This window comes from Amblyomma maculatum, chromosome 11 (genome assembly GCF_055883805.1).
Source record: "Amblyomma maculatum isolate TAMU_Amacu chromosome 11, ASM5588380v1, whole genome shotgun sequence".
In the NCBI taxonomy this organism is placed as follows: Eukaryota; Metazoa; Arthropoda; class Arachnida; order Ixodida; family Ixodidae; genus Amblyomma; species Amblyomma maculatum.
The window spans coordinates 93277474-93293448 of NC_139354.1; the positions used below are offsets into that span (position 1 = coordinate 93277474).

The window sequence follows — 15975 nt, forward strand, 5'->3', positions numbered from 1 at the left end:
GATTTACATGAAGTCATTTGTATTATGAATTATTGTAAAATTTAATATTGTGGCTATTTAGAAAGTGCAGACATTTATAAAATAATTACTTAATTATGTGCATGAATATTGATTGGGAAAACTTGGACTAGGGCTTCCCATCAATTTCCTGCATCGGACCCCTATGAAAATAATGTGGGCAATCCCAAGTGCCACTTGCGGTATAGAACCCGCATCGGTCCTATGTCATTGTCTGAGGGGCTAACCGAAATTTAAAAAAATGTTCATCTAGAGCGGCAGCCCGAATCTGTCCAAAGTAGGACTATTGGGGGGAGTTGGGATGTGCCCTTTTTGCAATGCGGGAAAAATGTGGGCAGCCCCGCAAGGGCTGCCTGCATCAGTCCCTAGTTGCGCCCATCGGGGCTTTGTCGACAGTCACCTTCAGGCTTACGTCGACCCCTCTTGCGGCACTCACATTGAGCCCACCGGGGCTGTCCTGCATTCCCTACTAAGGACCCAGCGGGGCCCACCCTTTGTAGCCCACATTGTGCTACCTGGGACTAGACAGAGAATCCACAACACTTTACAAAAGAGACTGAGCAAATGAAAACTACGCGCACCTCCACGCAGCTCTACGCAGTTCCCCGTGCTGACACTCTAGCAGCAACATGAGTTCTTTGCTCTTTTTATGCCTCTTAAATCAGGGCCTGCCTGCTACCACTAGCTTCGTCGACGACCAGAATCGCAACCGCCGATGGCCGCGCTGCGCGCTTCTAAGTACCCGCCGCCGAATTCTCTAGAAGCGGAGGAGCTTAGCGCTGATAAAGCTTTGCCCCTCCCCTCCTCTAGGCTCGCTAGAAAGACCTAGAAGCTAGTAGAAGCCATCGTCAGCCCGCGCGGCCTTCCGATTCGAAGTGAAGAGCGCCAGATCCGCACGGGGGATGCACGCGTGAGTCATCCCATGTCGACGACGCCGACGAGGCGCAGCGCGGTGGCCGAAGTTGCGCAATTGGTCGCGTCGCCATGTGGAAGCTGCTCGAACTTGCCATCGCCGCTTTTTGCGGCGTGGGCACTGAAACATTGAAAAATAGGCCACCACGGCCTTATACGCCCCACCATAAGAGGATTGCTAGGCATTTTTGCCCAGCCAAGCCGAAAGCTGGCTTGTAGCTTCGTGGCATGCATGAAGTTCAAAGCAGTTCACAGTTCTAGTTACACAAAGTTCAAAAACAACGTTGTTATGCCCAGTCCGCAGCACCGCATGCAAAACTTTCACTGTAGGTAGTAGATCTTGTAGTTCTGCACACAACGCACAGCCCAATGTTCCAGAAAGCACAGTCCAGAAAGCGTCCTTGACGCACTTCACTCGTGAGTCTCCGCGCACAAGCGCATGCACTTTCATGCCCAGGCGAGTAGAACCGCTCACGCCCGCCGGCGCAACGCTGCTCACGCTCAAATGGCGAAATTATTTCGTCTCGAGAATCGCTAGAGCGAGCCAGGTGCGTCCTGTCGGGCAGCTCGCGTAAGGTTAACACATGTGGAGCCTATAGCGCTCGTCCTCGAACGGGGCGCTCATTTTCTCACGGAGCGTCTTGGATAGCTCATCGCATATGATAGCCTAGCACCAGTCGCCGCTCAGTCCTTGCTGTTGACCGTCACGACTGAAATATCTGTCCGGGCAGTAGAACTTTCTGCAGTCAAAATTTTGTGTTTCGCCCGGGCGGTCTGTGCTTCCGCGGTTCCGGTGAATAAACGCAAGCGATGGCTCCTTTCTCTTCAAGCCGGATAGCCCGAAGTGTCGCTGTTCAGGCCGTGGTGGGTACATTTGAAAAGTTAGTAACGTTTTCGTACGCCGCACCTTTAGACTCCACAATTACCTCGTCTACAGCGAGTTTCTTTTCAGTTTCCTGCTGCCGCGCGCTTTCCGGTGCACCTGACGGAACGCTGACGCCATCGGTAATATGAGCACACGCGAACACTTCTGCCGCTGAGACTGCTGCAGTTGTATCGCCCGAACTGTATCGCGCACGCAGACACCATCGCTTGCTTCGGTGAAGGTCGTCTCCGCTTGCTCAGTGCTCGCAGTGGTGTCCGACGCCGAGGCTGCTGCGTTACCTTACACGTAGAATAAAAGCACTGGTCGGGGGCCGCTCTTTCGCATTCATTCTAATTCCTTCAACTTTACTTGTTTCGATTTGGAATCCGCGAGGTATTTGTCTTATTTCCAATAAGGAAACATCTACTTGTACCTTTCGAGCTCCAGCTAATGCTTTTTTGAGTTTCGATATCGTGTTTCCTCACTTCTGCATCGATCCTTCTGAATTCCAACGCAGCTTCTTTCTTTCTGATTTCTAAGTCAGCTTGTCGCGTTCCAGTCTCTCTTTCGCCTCTGTCTCCCGATGCTTCACTATTCCCGGCACTTCACATTTCGTCCTTGCTAAAGTAATCCTTCCGTCTCAGTGCAGCTACAGGACCCTTACGGACACGCTGGTCCATGTAAAAAACACTGGCTTTCTAGTGTTTATGTTTACTATTCGAACTACGCGTCGACACCACGCACCTCCCGCTCGAAATTCCTGAGCCACGCACACCAACGGATGCAAAAAATCCCGCTCACCTGAGCAACGGGTGTGCCTTCCTCGCAACGTAGCTCCTCAATCTGAGGCACTTCCGATCGTCGCTGCCTGTGACCGTCTCCGTTGGGATCCCTATGTCCTTGCAAGAATCGATGAAGCTCCTACCCTGAACGACCGGGAGATCTCGGCACCTCAGCAACGGTCGCACCTTCCATGCCGCGTCGCTCCTCGCTAGCGGACACTCCCACTCACCGCTGCCTCTAAACGTCACCTTTTGGGGTTCCTAGGTCTTTGCACACTGCGGCGCTCTTCCACCTTGAGCAGCCGGCAGACTTCGGTCAGCGCCGATATCTCTACGACGGCTTCACTAGCAGGCTTGGCTTGCAGAGTGCTGCGGTTGCAAATCGTACCGTCGACTGCGCGAGTAAAATTTCAGGTTTCTGTTTTCTTTTTGCGTTCTTCAGCACTTATTCAAGGTGTTCGTCAATTCGGCAGGCGACGTGTAGTTTACACACACACACACACACACACACACACACACACACACACACACACACACACACACACACACACACACACACACACACACACACACACACACACACACACACACACACACACGCACACGCACACGCACACGCACACGCACACGCACACGCACACACACACACACACACACACACACACACACACACACACACACACACACACACACACACACACAGAGACGAAAGACTGGGAACTTGAAGTAACACAGCAAAAATTAACTTTATATGACTCAAACACAAGGTACAGAAAATTTATTTACAATAGAGAGGGAATCGACAACACTTTGCAAAAGGTACTGAGCGAATGCACACTACCCACAGCTCCACGAGCTGACACGCTAACAGCAACATGAGCTCATTGCTCTTTTTACAACTCTTAAGTCGGGCCCTGCCTTCTACCGCTAGCTTCGTCGACGACCAGAATCATAACCGCCATTGGCCGCGCAGCACGCTCTTAAATACCCAGCGCAGAAACTTTCAGGCGCCGAAGAGGAGCAGAAACAGCTTACCGCTACTAAAGCTATGCCTCTCCCTCGACTCGGTAGAAAACATGGAAGCTAGTAGAAGCCATCGTCAGCGCGCACGGCCTTCCCACGCGAAGGGAGGAGGAGGACCAGGTCCGTACGGAGGGATGCACGCGTAAGTAAGCCCATTTCGAGAGGGCGAAGAGGAGCAGCGCGGTGGCGGAGATTGTACGATAGGTCTCGTCGCTATCTGGAAGCTGCTTGAACTTTCCATCCCCGCTTTCTTCGGCGTGCGCGCATAAAGATTTGAAAACAAGGCTCCACGGCATTACACCACGGTTAAATGTAGCGCAAGCGAGTTCACTTTTCGCATAAAATCATGCTTAGCTTCAAGCGTTGTCTGCCGTCTAGAATGCTCATTCTGTCATAGAGAATACATTTGAGAGACAGGGCAATCAATGAACATCAAGCTTAATGGGCATCTGGTAGACACAGACAAAAACTTCCCGAAAGCAGTTTCCCAGCATTTCAATCATAAAGGGCATAACTTCGAAGAGATTAAAATATATATTCTTCGTTAAGGCTTTAAATCTGCGATGGACAAAAAATATGAAAATATAGAGACATATTTTTTTTATAAATTTAGAACATTGGAACCATCAGAAATAAAAGTATCTAAAGGAACGTTAGAATCCTTTAAATGTATTCTCTCTGCGCCATACCCAATCAGGAAGAGAATCAATATAGCGTTAATTGTACAGCGTTTTCACAGCCCATGTACAATATATCCCCCCTCCGCAATAGCGTAGGCTAGACGTGCTTCTCGAAACACGTTCGCCTCTTATCAATTCGTACTGTAGCTGGGCCCTCAACCTTTTTGTTGTGGCAGTTGTGGTTCATTGTTCTATTTCTTTGTCCTTCGCCTGCGTTTAGGGAAAGCTTCTGAGAATTGTTCCCCTGCGGGTTTATTCTTTATCAGGATCCTTTGGAATTCCTTTCCCTTTTCAAGAAAGGTGTGTCTGCGCGAAACCTGCTTTAGGTGCTAACTATCCATCCATCCCGCATTGTAGCTTTTCCTCTTGCGGCCGCTTTCTAGTTGTTTTTCATGCCACAGGATCAGCAGTTCTGTACTGAGAAATTACTAAAGTAACATTTTTTTTTACTTTTGCCTACTTTCTCCTCCCCCCCCCCTCCTCCCTCCCCTTTCCACTTTTTCTCCTTCGGAAGAAAAAGCGTATTTAAACATCTCCAAGTGGAAACCTCTGACAAGCCTCTGACCTCTGAACTGAGGTTTCCCTCTTTCTTTCATAATGTGTTGCCATCTTCCTCTCGTTCCATTCAGCTGTATCGAGGTTACTTTGGCGGTAATCTAGATGGCTATTCGCCCACTTTAGGTTCAGCACTGACGAATGCAACGACCGTTCCTAGGTCGACGACCGGCGATCACGATTGCTGCTATTGCGGTCACCGATTGATTATACTTCTTTTGCGGCGCAAGTCAGTCTAAGAAAACGTTAATTCCAGTGAATTTTAAGCTTCCAGATTTATCGCCAACGGCAGTGTCTCCACTATGTGACAATGTACAATACTGTGGTGGGTTAGCAGGCACACCTGGATTAAGTAGTGTTAACATTCATTACGGAATGTCCGATAAAATAGTTGGTAGGGTAATTATAGTTGCACTTGCATAACTCCTCTTGAGAAAATGAACCTGAATAAGCCGTGATTAACCTGGATAGCCTCTAAGTTTACAGGCATATTGGACCTGATATAGTTATAAGCAATTCAATAAGCGCAGTTTCACTTAGTTAATGTAGTAGTGCAGGGAACGCATATAGCATGTTTTCAAGAAAGAAGATAGCATTGACAGGAGAAAAGCAAAGGTTGCAGGGATTATCATGTTTGTCATAAGACTGGAGCGCACGAAAGCTACAGTGTCTTACAGTGCTTCGCCGAAAGAAGGAGCTAAAGTATCCATAACTATAACGAAGGCGGTATTCCTTATTGTGAGAAAAATGGAAATGAGAAAAGTCTTGGAAGAACCACAAAGTGTTTTAACTAAGATGCTGATTTTTATTCAGTAACAGTTGATCTTGCAAAGTAGGCTTGCAATGTTTCGCTGAATTTCCGTCCATACTGCATATGCTGGGCCAATGTGCATGCTATGGCCATGTGTACAAAAGGCATTACTTGAACGTAAACATTTTCTTAGCTTTAAATTTTTTTTAATTCATAAGAAAGGGAATGTAAAGATTAGAAGGGTTGTTTTGCAGGCCAATTGGTGATCGAAACTTCAAGAAATACTTCCGCGCTCCAGACAAGCGCAAGACGTAGAAAACACACCACAGTGTCTTGTCTTTGTCTGCCGCACCAAAGCATTTCTTGAAAAAAGTCAAAATCTTTAGAGCTGGAATTACCTGTTCCTCAAATTGTTCGTGATGAGACATTGCTCGAAATAAGAAACATGATAACGACAACCTAACAGCTGACAAAGTAGGCTTTCATGAGAGATCACGTAAGTGGAACATTAATCGATCATGCCATCACTTCGGAATGCTGCATCCCTAATTTCCATCATCCTTGTTCGTTCTCGCTCCCATTGCTCTCGTAAATAAACGTGTCCTCAAGAAACCTTCGTGTTTCTAGCTTATATTAATATCGAATGCGTCGTGCTATACCAGCCACTGAAAAAACACAGTTTCTTTAGCTGTTCACAAAGTGGTGATGTTATTTAAGAACATGTCATTCCCATTCAACAGATATAAGTCCAAGTTTTCCTCTGAAATAGCTCCAACAGGTTCGCAATCCATGTGAACCTGCTAGCACAGTTTATTTCAGTCGATGTAAATAACCTCTCCCACTGTTCTTAAAACCTGTATAACAACATCTTCGCTATGCTTTAAAGCATTCATTCAAGTATTTCCGCTGTGAATTCAAGCTGCATTTTATTGTCTGCAACCTGCAAAAACCTCGCTTGACAACCACACTTACTATAGAACTTTATTATATATAATCACTCCGCCGACAAAGCTGGACGGTTCACCTACAACAAATGCTTTTCTGCGTTTTTTTTTCATCTTTGCAATATAGACTGAGCGTGTAGGCTTGCAGATGTGCACGTGTTTATGATTGCCGGACTGGACCCAGTCGAGTTACTCAAAAGTGTTCAAGTACATTTTTTTCTTAGATTATGCCTTCTCCTTGCAGCTAGGGCAGCGCAGCACGAACCAACATAGCTGTGCCACTAAAGCATTTGTGTTAGAAAGCACTTAATTATTGTTGTCATTGCCATAACCCATCTTGTGGCACGTCTACATGCTAGTACAGAGTAAAATATAAGCTGGGTAAGCGCATTGTTCCTGTCGCAAGAAGGAAAAATGTGTTATACGCAGCGTCACCACGTATCTGACCAGCTGACAGATTCCGATCGATGGACGGCTACGAGAGCAGTGGAGAAGGCTCAAAACCATGAAAGCAATCGTGTTTCACCTCCGAGCGCTGTTCCTTTTCTCATCGATTCTCACAACGCGTTATACTCTCTTCATCCTTTGAAGCCCATAATTCCTTTTTTCCGCTTCAATTATCTGACCACAACCCCTTATTTGTGCAGTTTCTCTTTCTGAGTTAACACAGCGAATTTTAAAGAGCAATGAAGTGAAACGGAATTCAGAACGTAAACATCGTTTTCTATAAAGGCTACCCCGATGATGCCAAAATATTCAGATCAACCAAGCACTTAGAATTGATATGAAGTCTTCTTTGTCAGGGTGCTAAATATCGAACTATTAAGATTCCAAAACAATACCCGCTATTTTAAATTCCTGATCGAAAGCAATAATTTTGCCGGGCGTGCATAGTCCGGTAAAAGCTCCTATCGGTGTGACCAATCCTGTATATTGCTTAAACAAATTTCTAATGGACCAATATAACGCTCGAACCAGACCAACCAAGAGATGTGGACCTTATGCCGCACAGTTGTATCCGGCTCATAAATCGACCGAGAGACCATGTCCGACATGAATCTCAGGACGTATGGACCGGTGCGGTACCCAGCTAGTAACGAATGGACCATTCGCGGTATATGGAGGACAACAGAAAGACCATGTTCAGAAAGCATCTTAAACCGCTCGTGCTGGTCCGCAATGGATCTGCTGGTCCGCAAAGCGAGAGGAGGAAGTTTGAAGTCCTTCCTTATGTGCACGAGACCTCGCACGGTTTGAAGAAGGTGGGAGGGAAATTTGGTGTCAACGTGTTCTTGTCCGCCCCATGTAAACTGTCTCCTTTAAGCCGATTAACAAACAATAACCTGAAAAAGAAAGTAGGGTGCGGAGTCAACAACAGACATAAGTTTGTAGCCTGTAAGATGGGAGTTATTTCTGAGATCTCATTCAGCTGTAGTTCCGTATATGTAGGGCAGACGGGGCGCTGCAATAATAAATGCCTTCAGGAGCAATAACTCTTTTAGCCAGCACGGTGGGCAACATTTAGCAAGACACTGCCAGTTTTGTAAGGTTAATGACATGAAGAAAAAATAGTTTGTACGCCGCTTTTCAGGCAAAGGAAGATTATAGGCTGCGTGAAGGACAGGAAGGCACGCGAGATTTTTGAAGCCTGGTAAACTGCTAGATACGGTGCGGAAAAATGTGTTAGCGAGGCATCAATTCATCTGTATCAGAATTAACTTGACTTTTTAGGTTGATAAGATAGGGTACTTTTACTTTTGGCGTTAATTTTGGTTGCGCATGCGTTATGCTCTTGAAAGAAGGACGTTTCTTTCAATAAATCAGTTGTTAGTCTACGCTCGTCTTGTCTGCATGTTTTCTGTGACCTGTCTGCTGCGTTGCTTTATGTCTTCAGGACGGACAGACATGTGCATTATAGAGCTCATACACTGGAATGACCATGTTCGGTTCAAAGATGAAAACAGGCTGGCCCGTCCTATTTTAAACTAATACCGGGCAGGGTATTTCCGTTTCCCTCATGAATCCGGACCGATAGATGAAGCTCGGTTAGAATAGCTATGCTGGAGCCAGCCAGTGCGCTAAAGAGGCTGGGAGAGGTGAACAACATACCTTAGAATTTTTCTGTATCATGGGCGACGAGTTGCTTTTGTACAAGTACTTTAAAGTTAGGAATATATCCAAGTGTATCCTACTAAGTACATACGTACATCGCATCGCTTCTTGGCGTTCATCCCCGCCAGAACAGCGTTCATACAAGCAACAATCACTACAGCTCGTCCGATGTTGCGCTGCACCTTAATATCTGCTACTAAAAAAGAGCTTTCAACGAAAAAGTGCCAGGAATAAAGTATCCAAAGGCATATGCATCCAGGCAGGAGAATCACTGAAATGACCGGTAAGGGTGTCTTGTACGGGTAAGGCCTAGGGAAAGACACCTGGGAGATAGATGTCCAGAAAGTGAAGAACCATGCAGCGGAGAATGTAGCCTTTAGGTGACTTCCCTGCTTAGGAAATGAGAAGGAGTGCTCAGAGCAGCAATTTGAAACTAAAACATTCGTATAGTAGTTCATTTTCAGCTCTAGGCAATGTGCTTACTTGTGGATTGAGAGAAGTTCGTCCAGCATTCGCACCTTCACTGCGGCCCTGGTAGTTCTACTATTCAAGAAGGACTTTTTGTTGGGCTAGTTGGTGCAGCATTTTTTAACAAAAGGACAAAGCGCTAACGACACATTCACAAGAAAGAGGACACGGACAAGCGCTCACTGACAACTGATCAGTTGTCAGTGAGCGCTTGTCCGTGTCCTCTCTTTTGTGAATGTGTCGTTAGCGCTTTGTCCTTTTGTTAAAAAAAAAAAGTTCTACTATCATCATGACATCGGCAACATCATCAAGAGCTGTTCTTGCGCTACATTTAGTGAAGGGCTTTAAGGTGATTTTTGTTACGAATACAGTACATTTCAGTGCATTGTATATGATACTGATAGGCGTAGATTTCTGAATGGCTAAAGATATTTTTTTTACATTCTGTATTTAAAATAACAGAGGCTGGGTGGAGTTTATTCACGCTGTCTGCCCACTTACCTCAAGAAATCTAGCGTTATTTACTTCCTTCACTAATCTGCGGCAGAATCTTTCTCGGTTTACGAACATTCTTTCCATCGTTACCACTTCTGTGTGACGTGTCACTTGGGACAGCAAGCAGTGTCCCCGAGGGTTCCTAGAAAACGTACCAGAAATTTTATTATCATAAATATACTAAGTTTATACGAACATTTAAAATTCCGGAATTTAATTTCTCGTTCCTAAATAAAATAGGCGTGGTTTATGTGTTCTATTAGTTAAGGCAGGAAACTTTCCCTGGTGCATATCATCCGTCCTTAATGTCTCTTTACAGAACATAGGGAGTTTGATTATCACTTAGAATATGGATCCCCAAAACATCGTTTTTGTGTTGCTCTAAATCCCCAATGCGCGATAAATTTGATACAATTCAGGTGTGTCACCTGTGGCCAGTCTCGTTTTAAATGAAGTGATGAAAAGGCTGTAATGAGAGTATGACATTTGACTTTTCGGTTAAACTACGTGCCTAAATACTTCGATTAAATACTATGTCTTTAAGGCTCTGCAAGAATTAAGACTAGATTCAAACGAAAAAAAAAGGCTAAAAATATAGTCTCCTCGTTTGTGCAAGTAAAATACTAATAGCTGGAACAATATAACTGCAGCTATTACCATAGAATGAAGTAAAAGGTCGTGTATAACTCAAGATCGTAATGAGGGCCCCTGATTTAATAATACCGCTCTTGATTTCTTTGACTGATTGTAAAATCAATCTATCAGCTTACCCTTGTTACTGATTTACAAAGGTATCTTGTGGCGGGAAATTTCCTTTTCTGCTGCATCTGTTTTTACATGAAAACCTGTACAAAGCTGCTGGAGTTTCAGTACGCTTACCCAGGAAACGTTATTTCGTAGCATCTCTTTAAGTAATCTGCAACTCATTCCGATATGCAGCCATTTTACGTCCATCGACCCCTCCATCGCAGGGGTCAAGTGGATGCAGCTAGCACAGAACCGGGTTAAGTGGAGAAATATGGGAGAGGCCTTCGCCTTGCAGTGGGTATAGTTAGGCTGATGATTATGATGATAATGATGACCCCTCCATACGGGCTGTGTGTATCTTAACGGTCGGGTCATGCGGACCACCACGATGGCTTGTCAAGCCCGGAAGACGTGACTACCCCCAACCCCCTTTCCTGGTCGTCAAAAGTGATGCTACAAAATATGGCGATCAAAAATCATGACCAGTACTAGCTCACCAATACATCCTAAATTAGAAACATAAACATAGCTCAATTCTGCGGAATATGATGCTTTATAAATGACGTGTTATGCTGCATGTACAGCTTCTTTCATACGTAAAGAGAAAGGGGAGCGCGCGAGGGAACCGTGCTTTCAGGCGTGTGGCGTCTGCTACCCGGCGTAAATGGCTAGCCGAAACACATGCTCAATAAAAAGGAGTCCACCTTGCTCTGTGTGCACGTGCATTTCCAGCCAATTCTCCCAAGTGTTCGGTGACAGCGCTGCCTTCTACGTGTAAAAGGGGCTAGCGATGCTTCTGGTAAGAAGAGAATTACTCAAAGTCTGATATTGCTCAAAATCAAATGGATGACAGAGATTCTGTCTATAGATTGGAGTATAGAATGACTGACGTAACTGGCGTTGAGACTGAAACAAAATAGGTTCAGCACGCTCACGCCGCACATGCAATGTAGAAAACATGCAGGCTGCTACATATGCTTCATAACAGTGCCTAAAACTTACTCCAACTGTAGGTTTTTATGCTACCAATATACAAGTGAAGTAAGATAATGTGCGATTACTTTGTACCAAAAGAAGAAAGTCCTATTACAGAAAAGTTGCGACGCCAAGTGGCACTGTTTTTCAAAAGTTTGCACTTTTGTCGACATGAGTATGGCGTGATGAGATGGTCAGCGCTAAATGTTTATAGCGGACCAACCCATGGACTATGTAACCTATATCTGAAACCACATGAATTTGCTGATGTCGCTGGCTCGCTGGTATGTAGCCGCTGCCTGGTCCCCTGGTGCTGTGACATATGAGAAAGACGCAAGCGGACATGTGACCTCGGCCGCAGCAGTTAGTCTAACAAACGTGGAACAACAACTGGCAAGGATAACAGCCTATTATTATTTTTTTAATTTTCTGATTATCAAGGGGATGCACTAAATAAACGTGGAAATAGATGACTAGAAAGTAGAAGAAAAAAACACGAGATGCCGGCGGAATCCCGATTCACGACCTGCGAATTTCTAGTCCGGTAATCTAGAGCTTAGCTATGGTAACGGCTAGTCAATCTTCAGTTTCCTAAGAATTTATGTGGTTCCGTATATTGACTAAGAAAGTGATAGATTAAACAGTTATTGCAGTAGTTCAGCGATAGACCACTAATGGGGAATTCGGAGTTCCTTGGTCCGGATCCCATCGGTGGCATGTCGTCAATTTTCTTCTAACTGTTTAACAACTATCTCTCACAATATTTAAATAACACTTCACGTTGAAAGTAAAAACAATAAAAACGTCCCCTACATTTTTCTTTTTGTTCGTTATTGCTGGCCCTTTTATTTATGCCATAACGAGCACCCTCATTCTTTGTGCTTTCGTTTTCTGGTTTAGAGAAGACAAAGACCAGGGGCTTAACGTCCGAAACCCACTTATTATCGTGAGAAAGCTTCGACACCTCAACGGTTTATCATCCTTTAGTGTTCGACCTTATTCTGGCGATGGTCCACTTAATCCAGATGGTGTGTTAACGATATTTCGAAGCTAAGTAGATTCTGTTTTGAACGAGGACCTATTTAATCTTGAAATGTATATTTTCGAAATGCGCAAATTCACATTTAGCGATTGACCACATAATTTTAGGGATTGCCCAAATTTTTTGTCCAACATCTCTTGCCTTCGACACAGCTTAAGGTTACAAACCAATAACGGTGTGTTGGAGTCGAATGCGTATGAAAGGAAGTTTGTGAACAAGCCAGCCTGCAATGTAGAGTGAGATATAAATATGACTTCATAGGATGCCACACTGCCTCTGCGCAAAGGGGCTGTGAAACAGGCAATGTGATCGAGTGTGGCGATAGCTGAAACTTTTCGTAACCACGCCCGATTTGAAATGCATGGCTTCAAATTTACCAGCGCCGGTAGTTTTACTTCTGGTTTGACTCTTCTTATGCGGTTGCTATGTTAAAAACGGCCCCATTCCTTCTCCACCTCCATGACTTTCTGCAACAAGTAGGCAGCGTACGACCTATACTCAAGCTAAGCGGTCACTTCACTGCGCATGCAGCTGTAAGAACACGCGCACTCGCCTCAGCCCTTCTCCTCACAACAGCGAGGCGAGTGGGTGGTGCCTGGCGCGTAACGCTACTAATACGCGCTCCTCCATTCCTAATGTTAAATCGGCCATCCAGTTGACCTTGAGAGCTGCTCGAGGTAGAATACTAGCTACCGCTCTCATATTAAAAAGTGCAAGAAAGACACACACAAAAAAGGTGACGAAACGAAGCGTCTCTTGTATCTAGTCCATTTCCTAACCGAAAGGCACGTACATATGCAGATATCTCGTCAAATCCGCACAAACGTGACCCAACATCAAGACCAATCTGATATAGTGAAACTAAGGTACTCAGCACGCATAAGCTGACCTTTCTTCTTTATAAAAGGTATTCAAGTGATGCCAAGTGCGCTATTTTGTGAGGCAAAACAGAGCTTCACGACGGCATACCGCAGCTCGCGGCGATAAGCCGATAAAACCTGCCTACAAGCTTCGGCTGTGCTAAATGCACCAGAAAATGGCATTCACTCTGATATAGTTGCATACTTCCTATATGACACACTTCTATCATTTCCTTGGCTTAGCTGTCTGACTTTGCAAAAAACCTCACGGCAGTGTAGCATGACTTACAATGGCAGAACGAGCATTCTTTTCTGTGCATCAGCTGATGCATGACTTCCCTCATTTGCTCCGCAGTTCTCTCATGTTTTCGTTCGCTATGCTATGCTTACAAAACCGCCTCACAGTGAGACCTCCAAACCGATTTAGAGAGAGAGAGTAAACTTTAATTGTTTAACGGAATAGCGTGGGTGGTTTCCTCCGTCCAGGATACCATTGGCCTGGGCTGTCTCCCGGGCCCTGGTGATCAGGCTGCGCTGCTCAGAGAGACCCGTGTGCGCCAGCTCTGCCTCCCAATCCGATTGAGATATCGCCATTTGGATATGAAGCATAGCATTACCGCTAAAACTTCTGGCCAGTGGAAAGGACGACAGCTAAAGCTTGTTTAGGACGTTCTGACGGCGGGTGTGTAGGCTGAGCATCTGTTGACAGTGGCATAACCGACAGTGGGGAACAAGGTTGATTTAATTTACTAATTTATAGTGGTTGTGACCTCAATAATATTGCAATGAGATGTCGGCTAAACATTTCCTTTTACTGGCTTAACAATATCGAGATTGTTTTCTAAAATATACGCTAATCCCGCGAAGACTACTACAAAAACTAAACACTTCAAGGAAGCGTACACTACGCAATGCAGTGAAGATAGCATAGTCAAACGCACACCGCGCGTGCAAGCACATACCACCCACTTTGTGTTCGAAGAAAACTCCAGGAAAGAAAAATACGCTTTGTATTATCAGAGGACATATTTTTCATAGTGCTTCAATGAGCAGTAAGTGTTTATGCCTTCCATTTTTTCTCAATGTTTGCCGCTTCTTTTATATTAGACCATGTACCTCGACTAATCTTTGTTCAAGTTACATTTTTTATTTACGAAATTATTAGTCAAAGACGTAATAATAACCATCAATAATAATCACAACCTACTGGAGGGTAACAGCATGCCAACTTCAGTCCATGAAAACGGTCTGCGCGAGCTGGATCCATATATTCTCCCATAACTTGCTAACGTCATTAGCTCTGCGTACTTTCGACCACCACCTAAATCTTGAGCTGACTTGGAGTTACTATACCCGAATTAAAAAAAATTAATAAATTGTCTTGATACTGACATGACAGAATATATAGTGCCTCTCACAGTACAGGTTTAGCTACTGTATGGATGTGAACCATACATGCAACCAATATAACGTATAGAGGCATAAAGCTGTCGGACGTAGCACTGTCAGCACGTCTACCCGAAAGGTCGCCAGCCGTATTCAGCTACCGTGGCATATGTTCTTTCAAGTCATTCGCAGATTCTGCAACGATTAGGTCGCAGATGTGAAGACCGAAGGTCTTCGTGCGAACATTGCCGATCTAGCTAACGAGATCTATGTCAGATCACGCAGAAACCAAGCAACAGCTAATAATGATTTTAGCTCTCGGCCGACGCAAGGTTTCCTTTCAGGTCTCACTAGACCACAGCTCTTAAGCCCACAAGCAATCATCAAGCACACGTTTCATTATTCGCCGAAATCATTTTGCCTATTTCTTCACAAGCAATATTTGGGTTTAAATCATAAAAGTAGAAATAACTTGTTTATCTTAGACATCGAAATTCATCTAAAATGATTCCTTCTGGCGCTGCCGGCCAAGTGGCAAAAAGATCTCAAAATGCCGTAATATAAATTTTACTCACGACATTTTGGTGCACTGACCTCCTCTCCTCTTCATTGTAATATTATATTTTGTAAAGTAGGAAATATGAGAGCTTTACTGCTGTATAGTGTTAGTTTCTATCATAAACTTTTGAAATTTTATCTCATAGACGGTTTTATACATGTGAAACCTTAAGCTATTGCAGATAATTGGTGTACATACTTGAGGTAGGCAAGCACTTGATTCTGCGTACAGCTCGAGAATGTCAGCTTTTTGCTCCCTTTGTGAACTGGTGACATTACATATTCTTCTAGTCCTGAGCACTGTGTTCCTCCAGGGCTGTTATTAAGATACTCCGGAGCTTCTTCACCATCATGGGCAGATCCTAGCCTGGAAATGAACATTCCGGTCAGTATTTGGGCAAATCACAAATGAATATTACAGCCGCTCTAAGAACACTGCCATTTCTGATTGCCCTTGTCACAACACACTTTCCAGCTAAGCAGGCGTTATCTAAGAGCCCTATTATGGGCTTCATTTTCAACAAATAATGCTAAAGTGCTAAAGAAAAAAGAATAAAGGTTATGTAATGACAACCGTTTATATCGTAAGCAATAAGCAAGATAAAAGAAGTACAAGTTCTGTGCACTAAAATAATTAACGAGAGCGCTATGATTTGGGTTTTTTCGTTGTGTTCGTTTTGCCGCTTTCGTGCAATTTGGTTCTGGTTCCTGAAATATTTTAGTACTCTCTATGACTTCCTACACCTCATAATGTATATAACAACAAACCTTTTTGCTCAGTACGATTCAACTAAAGTCCTAC

The 15975-nt window shown here is 44.5% G+C and overlaps 1 protein-coding gene across 1 annotated transcript in view; it reads right to left on the bottom strand.

Annotated features, from left to right (window-relative positions):
- Positions 1–933: 933 nt before the first annotated feature.
- The window catches only part of LOC146174401 (venom metalloproteinase antarease-like TtrivMP_A), a 43090-nt gene continuing 28048 nt past the window's right edge, over positions 934–15975 (bottom strand). The window contains exons 11-14 of the mRNA XM_084585388.1: positions 15373–15540; positions 9612–9747; positions 2597–2721; positions 934–1051 (exon numbers count right to left, since the gene is read on the bottom strand). Coding sequence (XP_084441514.1) covers positions 934–1051; positions 2597–2721; positions 9612–9747; positions 15373–15540 — 547 coding nt within the window. The remainder of the gene's footprint in view (positions 1052–2596; positions 2722–9611; positions 9748–15372; positions 15541–15975) is intronic.